At 40.3% G+C, this 25,962-nt stretch overlaps 1 protein-coding gene across 1 annotated transcript in view; it reads right to left on the bottom strand.

Annotated features, from left to right (window-relative positions):
• LOC131848687 (cadherin-23-like) overlaps nt 1–25,962 on the bottom strand; it is a 46,190-nt gene that overhangs the window by 8,482 nt on the left and 11,746 nt on the right. Inside the window, exons 12-27 of the mRNA XM_059198613.1 lie at nt 25,577–25,678; nt 24,079–24,248; nt 22,435–22,613; nt 20,707–20,881; nt 14,907–15,108; nt 14,302–14,443; nt 13,278–13,469; nt 12,691–12,806; nt 10,264–10,488; nt 7,661–7,786; nt 7,122–7,242; nt 4,681–4,778; nt 4,256–4,388; nt 3,634–3,738; nt 2,297–2,466; nt 468–566 (exon numbers count right to left, since the gene is read on the bottom strand). Of these exons, the coding sequence (XP_059054596.1) occupies nt 468–566; nt 2,297–2,466; nt 3,634–3,738; nt 4,256–4,388; nt 4,681–4,778; nt 7,122–7,242; nt 7,661–7,786; nt 10,264–10,488; nt 12,691–12,806; nt 13,278–13,469; nt 14,302–14,443; nt 14,907–15,108; nt 20,707–20,881; nt 22,435–22,613; nt 24,079–24,248; nt 25,577–25,678 (2,355 nt within the window). The remainder of the gene's footprint in view (nt 1–467; nt 567–2,296; nt 2,467–3,633; nt 3,739–4,255; nt 4,389–4,680; nt 4,779–7,121; nt 7,243–7,660; nt 7,787–10,263; nt 10,489–12,690; nt 12,807–13,277; nt 13,470–14,301; nt 14,444–14,906; nt 15,109–20,706; nt 20,882–22,434; nt 22,614–24,078; nt 24,249–25,576; nt 25,679–25,962) is intronic.

The following is a 25,962-nucleotide window of genomic DNA, read 5'->3' as shown; positions in this document are numbered from 1 at the left end:
GAAGAACGACCTAGACACTTATATGTTGCTTTTGTAAATGTTCATTGTAAGTTTACATTTTTCTAGTCAAAACGTGTGAATACAAACTATCAAATATAAAAATACAATAAGATTAAATAATATCCGGTAATACCTATTGAATTACCTCATGAATACAAATGTTTGTGCCGAATTGAACCCGCGACCACCGGGATGTAAGGTGGTGTGCTAAACCGCTAGACAACCGAGGCCGTCAAATTACATCATTTAAATTAAGCAACGGATTTTAATGCAGTTTTTAACAATAGATAAGGTGCTTCAAAAGGAATGCTTATATGTATAATACAAGCCGAATTATAGTATAAAATAAGCAGAGAAATATTTTAATACATCCGTTCAAAGCAGGGACAGCTAGCTAGTATCTTATAAAATGCAGAGGAAGTCACAGGTAACGTCTAGTTTATATTACTGGTGTATATTTTAGTTACCTCCACAGTAAGTATTTCCTTGTTGATTGTGTCTAGTACAGATATTCCAGCTGAATAAACTTCCCTTACGAAATTTGGACGAGGGTCTGCTTCTCTTACCTGGAAATTGATATTAAGAATAATAAATATATTTATTATAAAATTTATTCGTTAGTAATTTTTTTTTTAATTATTTTAGTACGTATATTTTTACTCTCCTCACTAATATGACAGAAAACATAATATTACGTACTAATATTATAAATGCGAAAGTAATCGAAGTAAAATATCTATCTGTCTGTCTCGCTTTCACGACAAAACTACTGAATCGATTTAAATGAAATTTAGTACACGGATACTTTAGACACTGGGAACGTTACATAGGCTATTTTTTAATGCGATAAAACAACCCGTAAGGGGTTGAAAAGAGAGATGAATGTTTTTATGCATAGAAAACACCCAGATCGATATAAACAATCATATTCACGTATACAAATATTTGTGCCGTGCGAGGAATCGAACCTGCGACTATCGTAAGTAAGACGGCGTGCAAAACCACTAGACCACCGAGGTTGTCATTTTATAAAGTAAGCTTTTGTCATTTTTAAAGCTAGAAACTTGAAACTTATTTTTTAAGCTGTTGATTAAATACAAATAAATATAATAACCAGAGTTTGTAATTCTGGACGAATGTTGTCCCATTCGTTTCGGGTCAGCGGAATATGTATTTTTTTCCATTTATATATGCTCCCTGTATATACTTACTGCGCCCGCGGTTTCACCTGCGTGAAATATCTATGCGCGTTTATAGCCTATATTATTCTGATGTATAAGTTAGTGTAAATTTTCATCAAAATGAATGGATTTGTGTAGCAGTTTTTGCGTGAAAGAGTAACAATAAAATACAATGTGGTCTTTGTGAATTCCCACAGACTACATACACATATTTTTCGGACTACTCTAATGCTGTTGGCCGCAGCTGGTCTTTACCGGACGACGGACCGGCGAGTGCAGATGGCACTCCAAACTCGCGGAAGGACTTATGGAGCGGCTGAAGGCCAACTCTCGCTGGACGGATACGACTTTAGTCTGATGGTACTGCTAGGGGTTCGAACTCGACTCAGGCCCTCGTTATTTTGATTCCTATTTGAATTAGACGGGGGATTTAGCAAAAATATAATAATTACAATTTATTGAAATTGATAGTTATAAATGACTTGTAAATATTAATTATCTGTTTATTGGACAAAAGTTGTGTTTCATTATGTATACCCTAGATATGAATAATTTAATTATAGTCATGGGGTAAAAAGATTAAAAAGCTTATTTTATTATGTTTATTACTAATTATTATTATATTGGATTCTAATGTCTAACAGGATGCAATGAAGCACAGCCTGCCACAATTTAATTTATTGTTTATTTTATTTGTTTTGTTTATTGTCTTTGTGATGTAAGACTAGGCTAAGATTTGTTCCTGGATCTATAAGTTATTATATTAATATGTTCTCTAAGTAGTAGTGTTATTGTTACACTATCTCGTATATACAATATATATTGATTATAATTAGACTTGTCATAAGTGTCTGTTACGGACCTACATGAATAAAATATTTTTTTTTTTATGATCGATCGGAGGAGGTAGTGGTCAGAGCATCAGTGATGCTTCCTTTATAAAATCAGTCCTGCCGCGAGGCTCTTATGGATGATAATCGAATGATGCCTGCGCTAATGGTTTACGCTGTCCGGGCACCAGTGGAGTATGATAAGATAAGCACGAGGTTAGCACTGTCCTGCCGCGAGGTACTGCCAGCTGGGGCCTGCGTCACCTATTATAAGTAATAACTCACGGTAACAGTGACTGTAAGCATAGAGCTGCCGAGGGTAGGGCCTGGCGTTATAGAGTTGCTGGCTACTATCACCAGGATGTGTGTTGTGCTCTCGTTTCGATCCAGTTCCCTTTCTAAGTATATACTGTTCTCAACCGGGTCGACACCGAAGAAACCTTCGTTATTGCCATCTAAAAGAGAGAAAAGAACGAGTGTAGTAGACATACCTACAACTATACCTTTAGAAGCATAGCCAATTGATAAATTGTACTGTATTGTTGCGCGTACAACAAGACGCAGAGAATATTTAAATATTTAGACTGGGAGGAAGATTATTACAAATTTAGACTAATAACCCCATTGCTAACAATGTACCATGTCACGCGGATCCTGGTAAATTCCATTTGTTAGATGGGCTAACTGATCTGACTTCATGCATGCATTTTACCATCCTCCACTGGTGCCCTGCCAGCGTAATACGTCAGCGCAGGTGGGTGCATCGTTCAATTATCATTAAAAAAATCTAGCACCAAGATGTAGAGTGGTCTCCACCTATATAGTTACTATCCCTGCTGCTCGTATCAAGCTATTTGCATCATCTTTCCTTATGCGAGTAGCTGAGGAGTGAAACTCTCTCCCATCGTCTATGTTTCCTGTTTCTTACAACATTGGGTCTTTCAAGTCTTGAGTGGATAGACTCTATTTCAGCTTGCGTGTAATAGCTTAGTTATCAACAGTTGACATCAGGTGAGAATAATAATGGGAAATAAGCTGACGGCCCACCAGATGGTAAGTGGTAACCGTTGTCTGTATACATGGACAACACTACGGACACTATGTTATCACGCCATTCTGGAGGACTAAGATGTTATGTCTTGTATCCTATAATATTACTGGCCTAACTCCCTAACCCGTAACTGAAGCACAGCTTACAAAGCTGCTCGGTGGCTTCAAATAGATGAGGTACCCACGCAAACGATTTTTTCCAAAATCTATTTCTGTAAAATGTATCTTAAAGAATATAGAATGGAAAATTTGAAAGGTCACATGATCTATCGGCCTGAGGCCAGGTAGAAAAAGTCAGTCGGAGCCGGATGAGAGCTGAGCTGAGATGAGCATGAGTTCAGGTCAGTTAGCCCATGTTATTTTTTTATGATTGAATGGTGAATGGTGCTCCCACCTGCGCTAACGGTTTACGCTGGCAGGGCACCAGTGGAGGAAGATAAGATGAGCATGAGTTCAGGTCAGTTAGCCCATCTTATTACCCGACATGGTACATTGCTAGCAAAGGGATTACCCTTTGATTTGATCTAACAAACCACTTCCCCCATTCGTATACTGGAGATAGTTGTGATTACCTGTAATCGTATAGAATATATCGTAGCAGTCATTATCGCATTTGTAGTTTTTGGAATCTTCGGCGAGCGGCAATTGGAACCTCTCAAGCAACCCTTGTTCCTTTTCTGTAACAAACAACCAGAAATGTATTAGCGTCGGGTAATATCTCATGTATATATAGATATATAGTGATCTTAGCCTGTTATCTTTGGACGTCTAAATAAATAAACGATAAATAACACAAGGGTACTTAAAAACAAGGGAGAAATAAATATTGTTTAAAAATATTTATTTCTCCCTTGTTTTGAAGTATTTATTAAAAAAATAATGTTTCTCTTTTGTTTTAAACATGTTTATAAAAATATCTTACGCTACAACTACTTTAATAATAAAAATACATATAAATTACAAAATGTCTAGATTTTGTAATTGTTTTTTTATTATTCATCTGGACTTTTAACTTTTTGTAACTTCTTTTTCATAGAACAGTCATAAAACGTTAAATGAAAAAGAAGTCACAAAAATTTAAAAGTCCACATGAAAATTGATTACCTTGTATTAGAAGCATCTTTTGGAACAACTGCTTCTAATTACTTTTAGTAATTAAAAAATATAAATGAATTTCTATGCAGTTATATTTACCGAAGAAAGCAACGCTGGCAGTATTGGTAACGAATATTGGTTCTCCATATATGGGCACGAAGATTAAGTTGAGAGTGGAGTTGGAGGACAGTGGGCCCGGCTCGGTGCCTCCATCGGTAGCACTAATTGTCACCTATATAATAAAATCGAAAAATTGACACATTAAAACGTTCTGTCTGTGTAATAAAGTTTCAAAAAACGGCTAAAGGAATTAAAATCTGCTTAAATCTTGAAAACTACGCAACGGATTTTGGAGCGGTTTTTTATATTAGACAGAGTGATTCAAGAGGAAGGTTTATATGTATAATACATGTACACCCGCACGAAGCCAGCGCCCAGCCCTCTTTGGAAATGCTTCAAAAGCACGGCGTCGTCGGCTCTGTTTGGTAAATAATAAAAATAAAGAACCAAACAAGATCGCATACCGTGAACTCTCTAATTTCCTCAGCAAAGAGCTCTTTAAGCCTCAGAGTGCCTTGGTTTTCGCCGTCGTTCGTAACTTCGAAGAACTCATTGGCTTCAGCTGTTAAAAGGAAAATTGTTTCGTTAATATAAACTATATAATGTAACGTAATATAACGATAATTTCTTCGTCCTATTAATGATTAGACGAAAGGGTTGACGTAATACCTATATCTAATCATTCATTACATAGTATAAAACAAAGTCGCTGTCGCTGTTTGTCCGTCCCTATGTATGCTTAAATCTTTAAAAGATCTTGCGTAGGCAACGGATTTTGATGCGGTTGTTTTAATAGATAGAGTGATTCAAGAGGAAGGTTTATATGTATAATACATGTACACCCATGCAAAGCCGGGGTGGGTAGCTAGTACATTTATACAATTCTCGTGTCATAGGTTTCGTGTTTATACTCCTCCGAAAAGGCTTGACCGATTTTGATGAAATTTTATGTGTATATTCAGTAGGTTTATAACTAATTTTTATACCCTTAAGTGTTAAGGGTGACTCACCCCAAGAATTTCGTTTTCATTTTTTCGTCAACATTATTTATTTTTATTTTTTAATATGTGGCATTAAAAAATACATACAACCCTAAATTTCCCCCTTCTATTACCAACCCCTATTTTTTTAATAGCGATTTTATTTTCTGTGGCAAAACAACATTTGCGGGATCAGCTTTTTATTCTATATTAATTAGGCTTTTACGGTAGAGGGGAGAATCTGGAAGGAAAAGTACAACCTAATAAATATAATATTTCAACGTACAGTAGTTTGTGTGGGTACTAGTAGTCTTTCCTATTTCAGTCTAATATTTCAAAGTAGTTTGTGGGGGTACTAGTAGTCTTTCCTATATCAGTCTAATATTTCAAAGTAGTTTGTGGGGGTACTAGTAGTCTTTCCTATTTCAGTCTAATATTTCAAAGTAGTTTGTGGGGGTACTAGTAGTCTTTCCTATTTCAGTCTAATATTTCAAAGTAGTTTGTGGAGGTACTGGTAGTCTTTCCTATTTCAGTCTAATATTTCAAAGTAGTTTGTGGGGGTACTGGTAGTCTTTCCTATTTCAGTCTAATATTTCAAAGTAGTTTGTGGGGGTACTGGTAGTCTTTCCTATTTCAGTCTAATATTTCAAAGTAGTTTGTGGAGGTACTGGTAGTCTTTCCTATTTCAGTCTAATATTTCAAAGTAGTTTGTGGGGGTACTGGTAGTCTTTCCTATTTCAGTCTAATATTTCAAAGTAGTTTGTGGGGGTACTGGTAGTCTTTCCTATTTCAGTCTAATATTTCAAAGTAGTTTGTGGGGGTACTGGTAGTCTTTCCTATTTCAGTCTAATATTTCAAAGTAGTTTGTGGGGGTACTAGTAGTCTTTCCTATTTCAGTCTAATATTTCAAAGTAGTTTGTGGGGGTACTGGTAGTCTTTCCTATTTCAGTCTAATATTTCAAAGTAGTTTGTGGGGGTACTAGTAGTCTTTCCTATTTCAGTCTAATATTTCAAAGTAGTTTGTGGGGGTACTGGTAGTCTTTCCTATTTCAGTCTAATATTTCAAAGTAGTTTGTGGGGGTACTGGTAGTCTTTCCTATTTCAGTCTAATATTTCAAAGTAGTTTGTGGGGGTACTGGTAGTCTTTCCTATTTCAGTCTAATATTTCAAAGTAGTTTGTGGGGGTACTAGTAGTCTTTCCTATTTCAGTCTAATATTTCAAAGTAGTTTGTGGGGGTACTAGTAGTCTTTTCTATTTCAGTCTAATATTTCAAAGTAGTTTGTGGGGGTACTAGTAGTCTTTCCTATTTCAGTCTAATATTTCAAAGTATTTATGGGGGTACTGGTAGTCTTTCCTATTTCAGCTCCTAAGTAGCTTATTTTGTAAGTTAATACTATGTAATAGTGTATACGTTGCGCTACGGACCTAATTTAATTAATAATAATTAAGCAAATTTTTTTTGAGGGATGATAATAATACGCTGACGGGGCATCAGTGGAGGAAGATAAGATGAATATGAGGTCAGGTCAGTTAGCCCATCGTGGCAAATTCACCAGGAATTTAACTTGATGGTTTGCAAGAGAAACCGCGTGGAGGTCAACCTGACATGGTACATTCTTAGCAATGGGGTTTTTAGTCCATATTACTAACAATCCCATTTTCCCTGGAGAAATTATTATCTGTAGAGAAATGTATGATAGAACGAGGACGTTTTAACCGATCTGTTGTCCATTTTGTTGACCGTCAGGGCGTAGGCTGTTGCTCTCCATGTTGTTTCTCCTGGAACTGGCTTCCAGTTCCAGGAGAAACAACATGGGGAGCAACCTGACATGGTACACTGCCAGCAATGATGATAACAGTTTCAATTTCTCATTAATAATAACCCCCCACAGCCATTCAATGTACAAATTATTGTGGTACATACCATTGCCAACCACATCGAAGGTAACCATTCCGGCGTGGAGCCCGTCCTCGTCTGTTGCCGACACGGAGTCCAGAAAGACACTGTTCACCAACATCAAAGGACCGTTGGTAGTGGCCAACTCCTGGTAACGACATTGACAGTAAACAGTATATAAAAGACTATTATTATTTACGCAAGAAAATGTTAATCCAGCAGCCTTAGAAAACGTGACTCAGTTTCATTTAAACAAGACATTATATTGGTAAAATTGCCGTCATCAATGTCGTAACCATACAGAAAATTTATATTTACTTTTACTATTAAATTTAATATCTTTCATATGTATGTTAGTCTGTAAATTATTTATAGTATGGGCTATTAGAAGCCTGAATTAAATAAATTAATAAAATAAATTAACCCTTCAATTTAAAATAAAAAACTAATAATTGCTACATAAGAAAACAATTAAATAATTGACGTTTGGCAGCCCTGGAATCTTGGACTATTAATACTTATAATAAAACGATATTGTCACCTTCGTGATATAAAAAAAAACTTACTCTCGCCAGACGAACTGTGGTGCCATGCAACGGAAACACGAACACTGGTTCGTGATAGTTGTACGGGCGGATCTCTATGGGGTATATAGCATCGTCGCATAACTCAGGGTCACCGTGGTCGCACGCCTATAAACATTATAGGGTGAGTGGGGGGAAGATGAAAAACGGGGTAAGACAAAAAGGCATCCAATAAAGACAGATTTTATGCAATTTATCCAATGCCAACAACATTCACAAGATCGCCATTTCATTATGGTCTGGGCCATAGTCGGCACTTATTGTTATGAGGGATAGTTTGTGTGTTATAAGGGAATATCTACGACGATGAATTTGCGATGATGATGATAATGATGCGAGCAAGTTTAGTGTTTTAATATTACCCCGTGTCGTGTAACTTCATTTACGAAGTAGGCACGCTGATTTTCTGTGAGAGGGTCTATAGCACCGGTTGACTCTGCTCATTTTTGTTACACTGAACTTTAGACGTGTATCTACTACCAAACTACTTTTATTTAATTATAGAGAAAAATATAAAAGACATTAATTGTAAAAAATATATATTTTGGTAAATGTACCGTGTATCCATACGCATTTAGTAAAAATCGGTTATTTAATATTAGAAACAGACACTCACATTTTTTTAATTTGAATAATTGAAGATATATAACATTTTTTAGAAGTTTTTCTATGTTTTTAGTTATGGCATTTTTCTAAGATCTTATTAAATGGTAAGCTGTTTAATTTTAAATGTTTAATTTTTTACGTTTTATGTTGCATATTTTGTTGACGAAAATGGTAAAAGGTATATATACGTAATTGTGTTTAAAATTATCCTGTTATTAACAATAAAAGATTTTATATGATTCTTAACTTTCATTTTCTGTATAATCTTATAAAGATATAATCTAATAAAGTTTGAGAACCTCAAGGCAAAGCAAGGGCAAGATTGAAATATAAAAAACAAATAATTAGTGTTATCTCTGTTATTTGAAGGTATTTTGATATTATAGACAGTTCTCAAGTGTCAGGACAATTAAAATTATAGCCTACTAATAGTCAATATCGTCTAACATTAATTTAAACGATTTTAGAAACTACTTTGATTCTACTACTACTACTTTCTTTCGACAAAAACATCGATATAACATAAAAATATGGTCTTTGTACTTTATTCAATATAGACATAATTTTAGATTAAGTTAATATGTACTGTTCTACAAGACGTCAAACACAACACTGCTCATCTCATCAATAAACCGTTCAAACTTCCCCCCACTCACCCTATATTGACTATTTCATTACTTTGTCAATGTAATTGTTATATATCTCACTATTAATTTACAAATAATTATTTATTTATTTATTTATTTATTTATTTATTTATTTACATCGTACTAAGTGAGCTTAACAGTCTCCCAATATGCCCACTTAGGAAGATAATATACAAATACATACAATTATAAACAGTAATTACACAAGAAAAACAAAAGAGAAAAAAAAAAAAAACAATAATAATAATAATACCTAATCTCCATTTAACATACTACCTAAATAATCCACTGCCATCCTACGAAACTCCAGCAAATTACAAGTAAATATGTCTAGATCTGGAAAGCGACTAACTACACCGTTGAGTAGACTCAATGCCAGAGAAATAGGAGCCTGTTTGGCCAGCTCTGTTCTTCTCCATGGAACATGAAACAAGTTTCGTCTTCTTGCTTGTACGTAGTTATTGGGCGCTCTTATGGACACCGATGTTAATACCGCTTGGTTACATTTTTCACCTCTCATGACTTTGACTACATATTCCATTAATGCAATCTTCCGTCTTACTTCGAGTGTGTCATATCCCACCATCCCCAACAAAAACATAGTAGGATATATATTAGGGTATGTGACTCTATAACCATACTGCCTTTGATATACATATCGTATAAACTTTTTTTGGAGTTTCTCCACCATGAGTATATATTTTGACTCATGTGGGTTCCAGATAATTGCGTTACTTTCTAGTTTACTGCGTACGAAGACATTATATAGTATTTTAATACTAAGTATGTTGTCTAACTGGTGTGCCTGTCGCAATACAAATCCAAGGGTCCTGAACGCCTGAGTGCATAGTGCACTAATATGACTTCGGAAAGTAAGATCATCGCTCATCAAAACCCCCAGGTCTCTTATAGACTTTACCCTATTTAGCAGTGTATTACCTAACTGATAATTATGCCTATAGGTGTTGTTATGTCGTTGGCAAGACTGTTTTAAGTTTTTAATAATGTCAATAAAGCTGTTGTAGAATGTTCCGTTGCCTGTAAAGTCCATATTAAAAAAGTAAAACACTATTGGCGCCAAAACGCTAACACGTAATTTAAATAAAGAAATATATGTTCACATATTGAGAGATTAGAGCACACAACAGAAAGAGATTAGAGAAGAGAAATAAAACGGACTGATCTAAGTCTCAAATTTTTCAGGTGTGTAGTAATAGCTAATAGTTTCTATTTTAAACGAGAAAAACTGCCTTCCATAAGATTTAAATTACAAGTAAATAAAAAAATACGGGTAAATAAAAAGAATACCGGCCACTAGCAGAAGGAACTTACCTCTATAAATGCATCATATGTTCCCCAATAGCCTTTTAAATCCATAGCTGTAACGAGTTGTCCGCTCACGTTGTATAATTGTTTCATGTCGAAGAGTGATGTTGGGTGTTCAAAGCCTGGTCGATTGGTGACTGTCATGTTATGGATATAATATCTAACACGGGAGTTATCTGTATCCGGCTCATCTTTATCTGGAGCTGTAATGATTTTCTCGAGTTCTTCGCCCTGAATTTTCAAAATAAATTAGCTATGTAGATGACTAGGTCTCTACTAGGATACTAGGTCTCTATTATGGTATGGACATGTAATGCGTAGGAATGAGGATATTTTAAGGAAGGTGTTACTTATGAATGTGGATGGTTATACAGGCAGAGTAAGGCCTAAAAAGAGATGGATGGACTGTGTGAAAGATGATATGGTAAGAAAGGAAGTAAATAACGAGATGATTGCAAGCAGGGATAAATGGAAGTGAAAAACATATTACGCCGACCACAAATAAATGGGATAAGGAAGAAGCAGATGATGATGACTCGGTCTCATTTTGAGAATTAAATTAATATATTTGATTACTTAATGAATTTATATTATTTTGTTCAATACTGATATCATTAGCACACAAATGTGAGGCCACAAATATTCTGTGCGGAAACTTTAATGGTCTGGTCTACTGTAATAATAACAATCTCAGGACAATTCACACAGCGCCATCTAGATCAAATTAAGCAAGCTAAACCTTGTGATATAGTACTAGATAACTGATACAAATACATAGAAATATTTTTTTTCATAAATACATATGTACATATTATACATATCTAACCAGGCCGATACAAACTATCATTCTCATGAAAACAAAAGTTTGTGCCGTGCGAGGAATCGAACCCGCGACCTTCGGAACTAAAGCGGTGTGTTTAACCACTAGACCACAGAGGCTGTTACATTATTAAGTGGCATAAAATAAAATACACTCTGAGATTTGAAAGCGCACTTGGCATAAATATAGTGGTAATAATTATACAGCTGACGAAACATGTATTGTGGGATCGTTATGTGGCTATGCTTAATTTTTAACGTCTTGACCTAGTGGTTTATAATCCTGATTTTCATCCAAGACGTCGTGAGTTACGACACCAAAAAACTGTATATTTATGTTTCAAACTAAAACTTCAGTGAAGGTAACACCTATATCGGGGGGGAAAGGGGATTATTAGCAATGGGAACTGGTAACTCACATTGCTAGCAATGTACCATGTCAGGTCGACCTCCCCGTGGTTCCCCCTGGAAACCATCGTGATAAATTCTTGGTGTGTTTATCACGATGGGCTAACTGACCTGACCTCATGCTCATCTTATCATCCTCTACTGGTGCCCCGCCAGCGTAAACCGTTAGCGCACCCGCCTGCGCTAACGGCTCTCCATTCCATTCTCATAGATAAAAAAAACACCTATATCGAACTAGAAAATCATACGAAGCTACAGCGACAGGTTCGCCACCCAATGGGCAGATAGGACCCAATGAAATGCTAATACGTGTGTGCTAAAAAACAGCCTTTTGCTTTTGAGTTGAGAATGATTTTTATGGATAAACAAATTTTTTATCCTAACAACAAGTTATAACAGATAAATGAGGTTGTACGGTATAGAGTGAAGGGGGAAGATCGACGAAAAGATTTGGAAGGTAGGGAATGGGGTTTTAATTTGAATAGATTTTAAAATTCTCAAGCCAAATTTGACTGAAAGTGAAGTTTTACAGTGTTCATAAAATACCAAAGAGGAGATGAGCATGTACAATTCTTGTAAAAAAAAAATCTTCTCTCATCATCACCCAAATCTTCCTCAGACATTACTACTGCAGTAGTGTGCAACATAAGTGATAGTTTTTTTTTAATGGATATATTAATTTTGTTTCCGAATTTGCGCTTCCGTTAAGATTATGTTTAAATTTATTTCTATACATGTGTAAAGCCGAGCCTCGTCGTTAGACTTTAATAAAATAGGTACATTTGACTCGCGTTGCTTCCAGTGGTCGCGGGTTTAATTCTTCGCACGATACAAACGTTTGTATTTATAGCTATGATTGTTTGTATCTTATATCTGGGTGTTTTGTATGTATATTATAATATTTGTATTTTCAAAAATATAAGTATATATAGGTAATACATTCGGCTACGTTATAGATAAAGAAAAAGGGATATGTAATCTTTTGATAGGCCTTTTTGTTTATCTATAATATAGCCTAATATATAGTATATTATCTGTGATTTATCTGTCAATGAAATATTCTACGTAGTATTTCTATAAGTCAGTACCCACAACAAATCTCTGCTGAGCTTATAACTAGATGGCAATGTGTAAATTCAGGGTTATTAGTATCATTATTATAGGTGATACTAAGTTCTAGCAATGCCTAGTGCGAAATTATCGTACCTCTTTAAGATCCTCTGAAACACTCCAGTAAAGATCGTCCGGCAATTCTGGTGCATTATCATTGATGTCTTTAAGGATTATCAATATTTCGGTGTCATTCGAATTCCTCCTACCATCTGCAAATAAGATGACTTATGACTTTGGCTGGTGTATTGAATAAAGTATTCTGTAAGAGTACCGCAGTTTCACCTCCTTTTACCGCCAAGCAGCTTGCTGTGTAAACTGTGATTCAGTTAAAGGGTGAGACAGACTGTGAAGGGTGAACATAAGGTAGTGGAAGGTGCAGGTGGAATTTTAGTAATTAGAAGTATGGTTTTTTGTTCTTTGAAGTGGTATCACGGAAGTTACTTGATTTTTTTCAAATTCATATTCAAAAAACGTTTATTCATGTAGGACATTTTAGCCGCTAATGAACGTACAATTTTTTATATTATAAATTTTTCCTTTCCGTCTTTTATATTATAAAGGCCAAACTTGCGGCTCACCTGATGTCATTCAGCACCCGCAACACCAGTGGAATTGCAAGTATATTATTAAGCCGTTGTCTTGAAGGTTTCAAATTTTATGGATGGGCCCTGAAGACTTACCTCCGCCGGAATAGAAGTTATCGGTGAGCGTTAGGAATATGTTGTGTGTGGGCTCATCGCCATCTCTGTCGAGGACATGACCCTGGGCAAGTTCTACGTACACCATCCCTGTTTCCAGGTTGACAGCGAAGAAATCACGCAGCCGAGGGTTAACTTGGTAGTTGATTTGATAGGCCACAGTGTGATATATCTCTGAGGAATATACAAGTACCTACATTAACATATTATTAATTGCGTGTAAATTATAGCCTATGTGTTATTCTGATGAATCACATAACTATTATAAATGCAAAAGTTTGTGAGTGTGGGTGGATGGATGTTTGTTACTATTATAGTATTATAAAGTGGAATAGTTCGTTTGATCGTTTGAATGCGTCAATCTTGGGAGCCGCTGGTGTAGTATAATAATGTGAGGCGGCGCGCGGACTCACCTATCTCGCATATGAAGGCGCTTTTACGCAAAAACGGACTTCGGTAAAACTTTACAGTAACATAGCTTATACATTAGAATAACATATAGGCTATAATGGATAGATTATTATTATTTAAAGATATTGTGTAACTTGAGCGAAATACAATGGTAAATATCAAGTAAATGTAATGCACACGAAGTTGTGCGGGTCAGCTAGTAAGCTATAGTATTGTAAAGTTCCATTAAAATCCATTCATTAGTTTTTGCGTGCCAGAATAACGAACATATTTAAACACGTTGAATTTCAGACTTTTTTTTTAATTACAACCTTTCATACAAAGATGGCATATTACGTTTTGTTACATCGTTTACTTATGCGCTTACATTGCGTTTTGTTACATTAGAAACTTAAATCTAACACCCCCACTTAACAAAACAAACAATATAGCTTATTTTAACTTACTAATGCTTAAATAACCTACATTTAATAAATAAACAAGCAAGCTATCAAAACAATATAGGTAAAAGTCTACTCCTAAGATGTAATTCCATCCATCCACACTCACAAACTTACGCGTTTATAATATTAGTAACATGTTTATGGTATCATACCATCTCTGTCAAGGTCGTTAGAGACTATCTTGCCGATTTCATAGCCGGTTGTCTCGTTTTCGTATACGTAAAACGTTGTGTTAAACTTCTCTTCTTCAGCGTACGGCCACTTGTTGTTTGTGTCCGTGATTTGAATCGTGATCTAAACAGAACATAATATAATCATAACTAATAGGCCGCCAGTAGAAATTGGATCTTGTGGCAATCACTACAAACAATGCCACCACTGTAGGAACAGACCGACCAATCCGGGGCACTCGCAGCCTCCCGCCCGCTGTCTATTTTATAAATATGTCAACTGTATCAATAGGATAAGTAGTAAATTCCTTGCATTACATATAGGCATAAAGTTTTGTGTATTTTACAAAATAAAACGGCTTTCCATAAGAGGGCCTTTAAGTCACACCATACAAACCCTGAGATCCTGCCCACCATCCTGACCACGCCCATATCTGGCGCCCAAAATCTTAATTAATTCAACATTCAGTAACACCATAGACAAATAATATTAGAGACACAATGATATTAATATCCAAATGCCCGTGAAATACATAAACAGGTGACTATTTACAAAGTTTATCTCTGGAATGCTGTGCGATACTCACGTCTCCATCTGTATTCCATTCGGTCTTATCAGAGGGACAATCGGCTTCGTCCTCCGCATAGCATCCATCACTGGCAGTAACTGTGTAGTGGAGCTCAAACCGAGGCGGGATATCAGCGTCGATCTCTTCATTTGCGTCCACCTCGATTTGTCCTGTGTAAAAGTGAATCTTCACCAAATCCTCAGGGGTGTCGCCTCGAGGACTGCAAATAACAAAAACGGTTGGTTGCTGTGATACCACTGTTATCCCAAATGTTAAGAAGCCTGGAAGTTTGAGGGATTGTTAACTGTCGTTTTTGTCGTAAATGCAAGCTTTCCCTTTTGAACAATCCCTCGACAAATTCAAACATGAGCCAAAATTACAATGGCCTTAGTCTTGTTTAATGTAGGTACCTTGTAATTGCAATTAAATATTATCCACACACACAAATGACCATTTTTAACATTTTCTTACGTTGAATAAACGTTTTTACCTTACACTAGTACTAGACATAAACACTCCATTACACTACTGGGTAGTTTTTAAGTTTTGCATAGCTTTTATCCCGGGCTTTGAGCACGGCGACCGAATTCCGTAACGAAAAAAAACCTAACACTCCGACCGATACAGCGGTGCGGCGTTGAAAGTCGTGCATCGTCTAACGTCGTTTCAGTTCGGCAGACTTCGGCACGGTGTTTGTGTGAGTGCGACGAGCATAGTACACAGTCAGTCGAGGTCGTCCGCTGGTCCTTACGGACCGCCGGGTGCGGGCCTCGAGCATAAGCTCTTTGCCCGGGCGTACTGCTGGGGTGTGCCACCCCAGCGTCGTTCGTTTACCGGCCGGCCTGCCGGCCGGCCGGAAGCCGGCTGCTTGCCAGCAGCCGGCTGAGGGAGTCGTGTGGGAGGACTGTTTAAGTCGCTCGCCGAGCCGGCTTAACGCCGCCACGTCACGTAAATGACGTGATCACTCGATGGTCGCGCGGGAGCGCGCGAGTGGCGTCCGGTGGGCGCGCGTGGAGAGGGGCGAGGTCGCGCAGGTGCGCTTCGCGCCCGCTGTCCGCGCGCGAGAACATCGCGCGCGTCAACCGGACGACGAACTGCTCCACCGATGGGACCTTGAGGTCGCGGGCGATCACGTCATTACGGACGTACCGTACGGCATTTGTGCACAGACGGAGGGCGGCGTTCTGTTGGACCTGCAGTCTCCGCCGAAGAAGAAACGAAGCTCACCTCGTTTACGTCCGGCGACGGAGCGGTACGGAACTCGCATACGCGACGTACGACTCGCTCGTGGTGCTCGACGACAGTGCGTGGTGCGTCGGCGGCGACGGGATTGGCCGTAAATTGCCCCTCCAGGTGCTGTGCCAGGATTTCTGCCCGGTCCTGAGCTGCGTAACAACGTCTGCCCGTCTCGTCTAGCAACGGGCAGACGGGGGGTCGTGCGTTGGTGAGCTGTCGGTTGAGTGCGTGCAGGGTGGTGGCGTGTTCGTCCGCCCGGGAGATGACGGCCTCCCAGGAGGAGCCACGCCAGTCCCGCATCCCTTCCGACAGCTCCGCAGCCAGGCAGTTGAGCTCACGCTTGACCCGCGGGCAGCGGGTGCGAGCCCATAGGCGGCGGAGATCTCTCTTTCGCGCCAGTTTTTCGCGCAGATGGTATGGCAGCTCCTCTCGACGGCGAGAAGCCACGTTTACGGTGGTAGTGGCCGCCTCAGTGGCGGAGCGAATTCGCTCCGTCATGAAGACGGAGGCGGCCTCTATGTCCTCGGGCGTTGATAGGTCGCCGTCGAGGTGCAAGTGCTCCAGTTCTGCGCGAAAAACGCGCCAATCCATCCGCCGCCTCGACGGTCTCGTCGATGTGGTGGTGGTGGAGAGGTCAAGCGTGGCTAGGACAGGGAGGTGCTGCGTATCGAGGTCGTACAGCACCTCCAATGTCACCGGGCAGGGCACAGCCTGTACCAGGGCTATATCCAGAACGTCTGGGTTGTGTCTCGGGTTCGTGGGTACGTGGGTGGGGTGTGCAGGGCCCAACACCTCGTACCCGTGGATTTGGGAATCCTGGAGGAGCCTTCGACCTACCCGCGAAACAAGACGGGAACCCCAAGCCGTGTGTTTCGCGTTGAGGTCGCCCATTAGCAGGGTAGGGCTCCTCCCATCCAGTACGTTCCGGATATCGGAGGGGCAAAATTCAGGCACCGGGGGGCGATACGCTGCCAGGACCTTCAGTTCCGCGCCGTCGACATTGATGCGCACGCCTATGGTGCGCATGACGCGGAACTCGGGGCGCTCTAATTCCACGTGTACTACGTCGCGGCGGACTAGTACCGCTGTGCCGCGGTACCCTTTGCCCGCCGGTAACCTTTCGTCGCGTCTGTACACGTGATAATTAGGCACCCTCAACGTCTCCTTTTCTGTCAGCTTCGTTTCACCCAGGAGTATAATGTGTACGTCCTGGGTGTGAGCTAGGAGACGGAGGTCCTGGATCTTGTCTCTCACTCCCCCGGGGTTCCAATACACGATGCGTAGCTCGCTACTGGCCATTCGTGTATTGGTTTATTTTGGCCAATCCTTTTGTCGCCGCCGACTTTATGTCCACGCCGGCTGCGAGCGCGAGCAGCAGCTCCGTCAACAGGCTAATAAGCATATCTAATGCACTGTTGACGGGCGCTTGTGTGTTGGGCGCGGGCGCAAGCACTCTACGTGCCGGTCGCGTCACAGAGGGTGCAGGGGGCGCATTTCGCGCGTCCACCGCTTGCGAAACGGCGGCTGCTGTCGGCACTGTTTGTGCCGGTAGCGCCGCCTGGCGGCGGCGCGGCGCAGCTCGCGGGCCCCTTGTTTGTACCGTGGATGTGGGTGGGGCGGAAGGCGCTTTGTCCGCCTCCGGGATGCGGTGGGAAGGGACCGGCGTCGATGCCAATACTGGCGCATCCCCGGTCCTCTTCTTACCACGCCTACGGCGGCGACGCTTCTTGGTGCCGGCTCCGACGCCGCGTTGTGTCGGTTCATTTGCCGGCGCCATTAGGTTGGCGTCTGTGGCTTCCTCGACCGTAATAACGGGAGGGGGGGCCTGGGCGACAAATGTGCGCGGTTTCGCGGAGGGCTTGCCGCGCCGCTGTTGCGCCCTAGGCACAATTGTATTCGTCTGGGGGAGCGGGGGGCGGGGTTTGATACCCCTCTGCCTGGCCTCTCTTTTGTAGACCGCACACTTGCGGTCATTGGCAGTGTGCGGCTTGGCACAGTTGGCGCAGGTCGGTTTGTGGTCCCGCGGGCGGTCGCAGTCCGCTGCCAGGTGGTCACCCGCGCAGCGGACGCATTTGAGTGGACGGTGGCAATTTGTCGAGGCGTGCCCGAACGCCTGGCATCGGTGGCATTGCGCGAGCACCGATGCCGGCTTCCACGCCTCGATGACCACACCTCGCATGCAGAGGAGCTCTGTGACGGCATATAGCCGAGCGAGCTCCTCTTTCGCCATGGGGTCCAGCTGTGCGTGGAATATGCATCCGGGGCGGCCGCGGCGCGCCGGAATGCCGCGCACCAAACGCACGCCGAACCCCCTGTGCTTCAGGGCCTCCACTATGCTGTCGATTGGGGTGTCCGCTGGGAGGCCCCTTATGGCTACCTTGGTCGGTAGCTCCGAGGCCAGGCTGTAGTAGTACCAGCTTATGGTGGGATCCCTCTCGCTAGCCTCCACCAGGTACTTTTGTATAGCACGGAATTCCGCATCCGACTTAGGGAGAAATCGGAATCCCGTGCTGAAGGGGCGGGCGTTGGGTGCCTCGCCCAGGACTCTCGCCAGATTCGCAAAGTGGCGGGTCCAGTTCGGCAACCTCTCAGCCACTATAGGCGGATATTTAGCCGCCGCAGTGGCTGGCCCTTCGCTTCCCGAGGGTTGGGGGGGGGCTGGCACGACCGGTGCTGCCGCCGGAGTGGCGGTTGAGGACGACGGTCCTGCTGCTATCGCCGCAAACGACGGAGGTGTCCTCGTCCTTGGTGAGGGGACGGGCGGCGGGACTGACTCCATTGTCGGGTCACTAGCAATGCCCGCGTATGACGTTACGTCAAAGTCACCCCGGTTCAAGGTGAACGAGCGGGGTGAGGCGCGGGGCGAGGCACGGGGTGTGGGGACAGGGGACTGCGGTGACGAGTAGGCGTCGCCGTAGTAGCACCCGTCTGTCTCTTCTTCCCCGCTTCCAGATGAGGGAGAAGATGAGCGCGGGGGCAGCAGCGGCGATCGTCGCATTGCACCTGTCTGGGGGAGGGGCTGGTTGCTCCTGTCCAGCAGACGGAACTGGGGCCTCGGAGGCGACCTCTCTAGGTCGATGTCGGACGGGGGGGACTCCTCCATGTCCCTCCTCTTGTCACCTCGAGCCGACGACGACGGCGACGGCGGCGTGCGCCTTTTCGAGGGGCCAGGTTGTGCTCCCGTTACCCCCCCGCCTTGTTCCCGGTCGGCGGCATCATTGCCGCTTCCCGCGAGGGCAGGGGGGGTACCTTTGGTTCCCGGGCGAGCGTGGAATGTCCCCAACTCGGTGGTGGGGACGAGCTTGGTCGGGTCCGTGAGGTCCCGACGCACTACTGTGCGTGGGTTACCCCTATCGGGGGGTTTCCTAGGAGCTTTTCCCCGTTGGGACATGCTCTTGGGTCTACTCCTGCGTTGGGGACACGACACGACCTGAAAAATCCAGGCCGCGCCCTAACCAATCTAACGCAGGTGCACTTGTCCTCCCCGTGAGGCGGCACCTGCGGGATTGGAGAGGGTGGTGTGGGGGTTGGAACCCCACTGCGAACCTTCTAAGAAGGTGGGTTGTGGCCCTGAAGGGCAGCAGTCACTTTGGTGACAATCGCAGTTGGATTGCAGCGACGAATTTGCACCAACAAATTCGGTCTGCAATCTTAGCGCGTTCTCTCGCTAGACAAAGTACACTTTGTGTAGCTGGATTACGCACTGTATCGCTCTCAACAATTTGCGCAAGTGGGCACCAGTTGCGGGGCTCACTCTGGAGACTCGACGGCGAACCGGAATCTCACAGAGGATCACACGACCAACGGTAAACTCAACAAGCAACAAATTGGAAAGCGACGCATAGTACACGAAGCTCGCACGAGACGAGCTGCTCCGAAATCGGACGAGTACGTAAGCAGCTGTTTGTGAGAAAGTATATTATTTTATTACTGTATAATAAATTGTTTTCTTATCGGTCACCACGCTCAAAAAGTGTAACTTGAATTAATAACAAGGAAAAAAAAATACTGCCTAAATAAAATAAAAAATTAATTATAATTGCGTAAGTTGAAAAAAAATTCTATGCAATAGCTTCATGGCGGCAGTCCCCGAGTGCCATTTTTTTTAAATTATTTATAATCATTACAAGGATTCGTTATGAATTAGGTGGTCTAAAATATCACATTTTTCTTGAATTGTCCGTGTTTTGTGCTTTCGCTTCTGAACTGATAGGTAATACACAATGAAAAAAGGCAGTAAACAATGAACACCACTATCTTCTTCATATGGAAGTAGTCAAATTCAACTAAGCAATCATAATCAAAACAATACCCTACGCGTCGAGTATAACAGTGGTGACACGTACAAGACTAGTTTAAACTTGTTCAATCATGCATTAGCGACGATTGTCAAAAAAAGATTCAATATTAAATAATAGACCATGTCAGATTACAAGGGGGGCCGGATAAGACAGGGGCCGGATTACCGCGGGTCTACTGTATATAAATCCATCGAGTAGTGAAGACTTTCGCAAAATAACACCTAATTCGATTAAATATACTTAAATGACTTTTTGTAATACTTAATTTTAAAAAATCTTACCGAATAGTATAGCGGACTTGGTTATACAATGGTCCATCTATATCTGTGGCTAGCACAGAGCCAATAACAGTACCGCTGGCGGCCATTTCTGTCACTCTGAACACCTGATCTAGGGTCCCGTTTACCCATAGCGGCGGGTTGTCATTCATATCAATTATTATTATGCTGAAAGTTGCTGAAATAGGATATTTTATTTATTTATTTAATTCAGGCTACATGGCTAATGACATCTGGTCACGTCCCGTTTTGAATGGGACAGCCCGTGTTTATAAATACGAATGTGTGCCCGAAATGAACTCTGGAATGCAAAATTTACCCGTTTACGATAATCGTGCGAAATTTTAAGTAGACGAGCCGGTTGTTGGTTGTTGGTAATTAAGTGAGTATAAAAAAACTTGCCAAGAGTGTCATTCTAACTTAAATTCTTCTCAAAAAAGCAAATTTCTTCCTCCGGCAAATATAATTGAACATTTTATTTTTATCAGATAAATATATATATGATTAAACAAATTTATCGGTTATATTTTTTAATTAGTAACTTTAAAGCTAACTTTTTGTGAAAAGAAGAGAAAAGAGAAAATGAAAAGAGTTTTTTCATTGACTATCTGTTAATTAACCTAAATAAACTGATATCCCGTTTTGAGACGAAGTTATACATGGAAATATTACAGATACCTTATAGACTAACATACGTAAGAAAAAATAATCCTTATTAATATTATAAATGCGAAAGGAACACTGTCTGTCTGTTTGTCTCGCATTCACGCTAAAACTACTGAACCAATTTAAATGAAATTTGGTACGTAGATACTCTAGCCTCCGAGGAAGGACATAGGCTAGTTTTTAATGCGAAATAAGGGTTGTAAGAGGTTGAAAGTGGAGATACAAAGATATCTTATGCGGTTGAATCATATAAATGCGTCGTATATGTCATTTGTATAGGCAGTGCGCTGCCTATATAAATACAAACTAATGCGCAATTAATTATTGTCAATCTGTTGTCTCCTTCAAAATTAAAAGATATAAACTTTTGCTCTGCAATTTTATTTAATAAATACTTAAATATAATCATGGTACAGCCTATAACTGGTGACCCCGCCCTTGGACAAAAACGTAAGAATCATATTTTTTAAGAATAAAACTACATATAATATTAACAATTTTGTCGATGATGAAACTTTTTTATTTGGTTAGATTACTAAATATTTTTCATTATTTGGTCAAGATCATTATTTTACGCGGACGAAGTCGCGGAAACAGAAAGTAAAATATAAATTCACGTTGTCTGTGTGATCACGGCACTGAGGACGGCAATCTGCCACGGTAGCTCCGATACACCATCCCCTTTCGGCCAGTAGTCCTCTTTCATCAAGGTTATCATAGTGTAAGTTTAACAGAGAATTCATTTAAGAAGATATGATAAGAAGACATATAGGTAACGGTTACCACTTACAACAAGCAGGCCGTGAACTAGTTAGTCATTTCCATGCTATAAACAAAATTATTTAAGAGATAAAGTATAAACAATAAGATAAAGTATAACCATACCTCACGATACATGTATACAATTCAATATATTAGACGAATTAGACTGTAATTATTTTCTGCTGTTTTTTTGTGACTTTTATGAAAACAGTTCATTCTGTTTACCGGAAACGAATATCTCGTGAGGTGGCATATCCAGCTGTTAAATGTCAGTTTAAAAAAATTACTTGGACTCGGACTTACATTCATCATACGGATCTCCAAGTACGGTATTTAAATCTCTAGCTCTGACAGTTAGATACAACATATCAAATTCTTCATAGTCGATAGTGACATTATCACGTATTTCCTTCACAAGCACGAGTCCGATTGCATTGCGGAGGTCATCTGGGTCAGGATATATTGTTTCAATGTATATACAACTGGAATAAAACATATTGGTTTTTAAACTCTAGAATAACATTGAGAACAGACAGGGACAATGTTTGGACACTTGATACGGCACGATGAATTTATTAATGTTATTATTGAGGGGGAAAATAGAAGGAAGGGAGGGGAAGACCAAGGTATAGTGACATAAAGCAAATTAGGGACAAAATTGGAGAAGCGCAGCATCAACAATTAAAGAGAATGATAAAAGATTGTGGGAAGAAGCAAGAGTTCCGACGATAAGAGCGTGACTCTTCATAACATAGTATAAAATAAAGTCGCTTCTAATAACTTTTCGCTTAGATCTTTTAAACTCCGCAACGGATTTATGTGTATACGTATACATGTACACACGTGCAAGGCCGGGGCGGGTAGCTAGTAAATTATGAATAAATAAATGAATTCTCAAGAATGGTAAAGCTGATAATTTTTTAAAATCTGTTACCTATCTCAAGTAATTTTGTCGTTAGTGGTAAAATTGCCTGTGTTTGCCGTAGCTTAATTCGGAGGCATATAAACGTAGTCTCAGTAATATAATATTATAATAGATCTCAGCAAAGCATTAGAAGAACTACGCTGCTTATCGCGCTTTTGTCCCAATGTATAAATTGAAGTTCGTGAAAAACATAATGTAGAATGTAGAATTCGTTATAATTTCGTAATACAAATTAAAAATCGCGGGAAAAAGTAAGATTACTGACAATATTACAGTATGTATTACATGTAATTTTGTTTACACTGATTTCTTTCACCTTATTGAATGTAATCTATAATATTTATTCACTTTATATCGGATATCTATCCTTGTTATATCAGTAAACAATTTATAAACTGTGTATATATATATACAACAGATATCTTTATCTCTCAATTCGTATATCTATGTCAACATCCAGACGCACGGGGCCTGCAGCAGAACAATGATGTCCAGTGCCTCTGGAGTGATCCGGAGTGACAATCCGACATTTGTTATAATGTTTAAGAGGCTGTTTGCGCTTTCCCAAATTCTACACATCAGCGATGCAGTTCTTTATAATGCCCAGAAATGATTCAGCAAAAGTCCGTGTGCTTTTCATCGAATAATGTTAATTTTGGTCATTACTTGTACAATCTTCACTGGACGATAGGGGGCGAGTGCAGATGGCACTCCAACCCCCAGAAGGACTTATGGAGCGGGTGAAGGCCAACTTCCGGTTGACGGATACGATCTAGTCTGTCTGAGATCTGAGGGCGCCGCTAGAGGTTTGAACGTCAGCTCAGCAGTTGTAATTTAGATCCCCGTTTGAATTGGACAGGGGATCGATCGGAGGAGATTAACGACAGGTGTCAGAACGTATTCTGTGACGTTCGTAATACTGTTCATCTACATAAGCGATACACATTTCATTAGGTAGGCCATTAAGTTTGCAATTACAATTTAATGAAGGAAAGTAATCTCATAAAAAACGTTGTACATACTTAAGATAGTGAATAGGATCGGTTGTCCTTCCCTGTTTGGTGGCATAAGAGGTATCCCAGTCTATTTCAAAAACGACCTCAGCAGTTGTATCAGGATCCGAAGCGTGGAGTTCACGGGTGATTTCGTAGCATTCTGGCACATTTTCTTCTACTTGTGGGCTAAAACGAGGCTGGAATACGAACAGTACATTGTGAAAATTATATATAAAAATAAAACAAAGTCTTCTTGTCAGTATTTAAGTCGCGAAATACGAATGACTGAACCGGTCCATCCGCATGCCCCTGGAAGAGTGCCTCGGGACACCTTTGCACCGGTAACTTTCCGAAGGGACTGGATTAGCAATCTCAGTAATTCTTAACAAAAATAGGACTAAAGAATATATATACAAGGGATAGAAGAATTTACAAAAACTAAACCTAACTTAAGATTTAGTGTTAACCTCGCATGACATTCATTGACTGTTTACGATTATTAACAGATGTATACTAGTATACTATGATTATTTGATTTGTATTCACACGTTTCGACTTAAAATTTCAAGTTACAATGATTATTTAAAAGAGCAAGACACAAGTTTCTTGCTCATTCTTCTTATGACGAGACAGCTTTCCGAATGAGCGGTAGATTAAAAAAATTGTGATGACTATTCATAAGTGCTTAAATTAAGTTTATTTGAATATAGGATTTTCTATTGTATTATTGTGTCCCACGGTTCTGTTTCGGTTGTAAGGTACGATTAGACAATGAAATTACTGGATAAGAGGGATGATGTCTGAGACATCTGAAATGGCCAAGTATCAGCGTATCACTGGTGTCAAATGATAATATGATGTCAGTAGTGCTGTTCATGTACATAAGCGACAGTTACCGTTTACCATCTTAGATTGCATGTCATTGTGACATAAAAATATCTGACGTTCATAAGCGGCTAAAATGTCCTTCATGAATAAATGTTTTTAGAATTTGAATTTGAATATCTAAAAAAGGGTATCCTCTGCCATTTTTTTAAATGCAATGGTAACCACCACCCTAGTCTTCTGACTTAACTGGATATGAATGATAACTCGGAACTGTATTGTTTTAAAAAGAAATTGGTACAACTTCATCTACACTGGTATAAAATTAGGGATACTCTAACTTTACCTAAACTTTACAGTAAAATAGCTTACACATACTTTATATAACACATTCTTTAGTATAAAACAAAGTCAATTTCAAGTAAGCATGATGCAGATGTAATTACGCGAATAAGTTAGTATATAAAACTAGCTGTGCTCGCGGTTTCACTCGCGTTAAAATTCAGTATATAAATTTCAATTAAAAATATAGCCTATCTGTTATTCTGATTCATTAGCTATATTCCTGTAGTTTCTTCAACATCCGTTCAGTAAATTTGCGTGAAACTGTAACAAATATCCTTACTTACAAACTTTCGCGTTTATAACATTATTAAGATTAAGATTATTATGTGTGTTTATAAAATAAAATAAATCTCACCAGGCGTAGAGTGGGTGGGGTGTTGTTGATGTCTATTAGCTGTATTACAAACTGCGAAGTAGCCATATTGTATGGTTCACCAAGAGTATCATCTGCACGTACCTAAAAATATTACAATTTACACGTACACTCTTTATAAAGCTTCGCATTCTGTAAGACTGACGGGTCTTTTTGATCTAGACCTAGGATATCCTCCTAGACATACAAATATACCCATACGGGGGAAAGGAATTGTTAGTATTATGGATTAATAACCCCATTGCTAGCAATATACCATGTCAGGTTGACCTCCACGCGGTTCCCCTTAAAACCTTTGAATTTGCCACGATGGGCTTACTGACCTGATCTCATGTTCACCTTATCGTCCTCCACTGGTGCTCCGCCAG

Source organism: Achroia grisella, unplaced genomic scaffold (genome assembly GCF_030625045.1).
Source record: "Achroia grisella isolate CSIRO2021 unplaced genomic scaffold, CSIRO_AGI_Agris_v1 utg567, whole genome shotgun sequence".
NCBI classification, from domain to species: domain Eukaryota; kingdom Metazoa; phylum Arthropoda; class Insecta; order Lepidoptera; family Pyralidae; genus Achroia; species Achroia grisella.
This window is presented reverse-complemented; position numbering and strand designations above follow the sequence as displayed.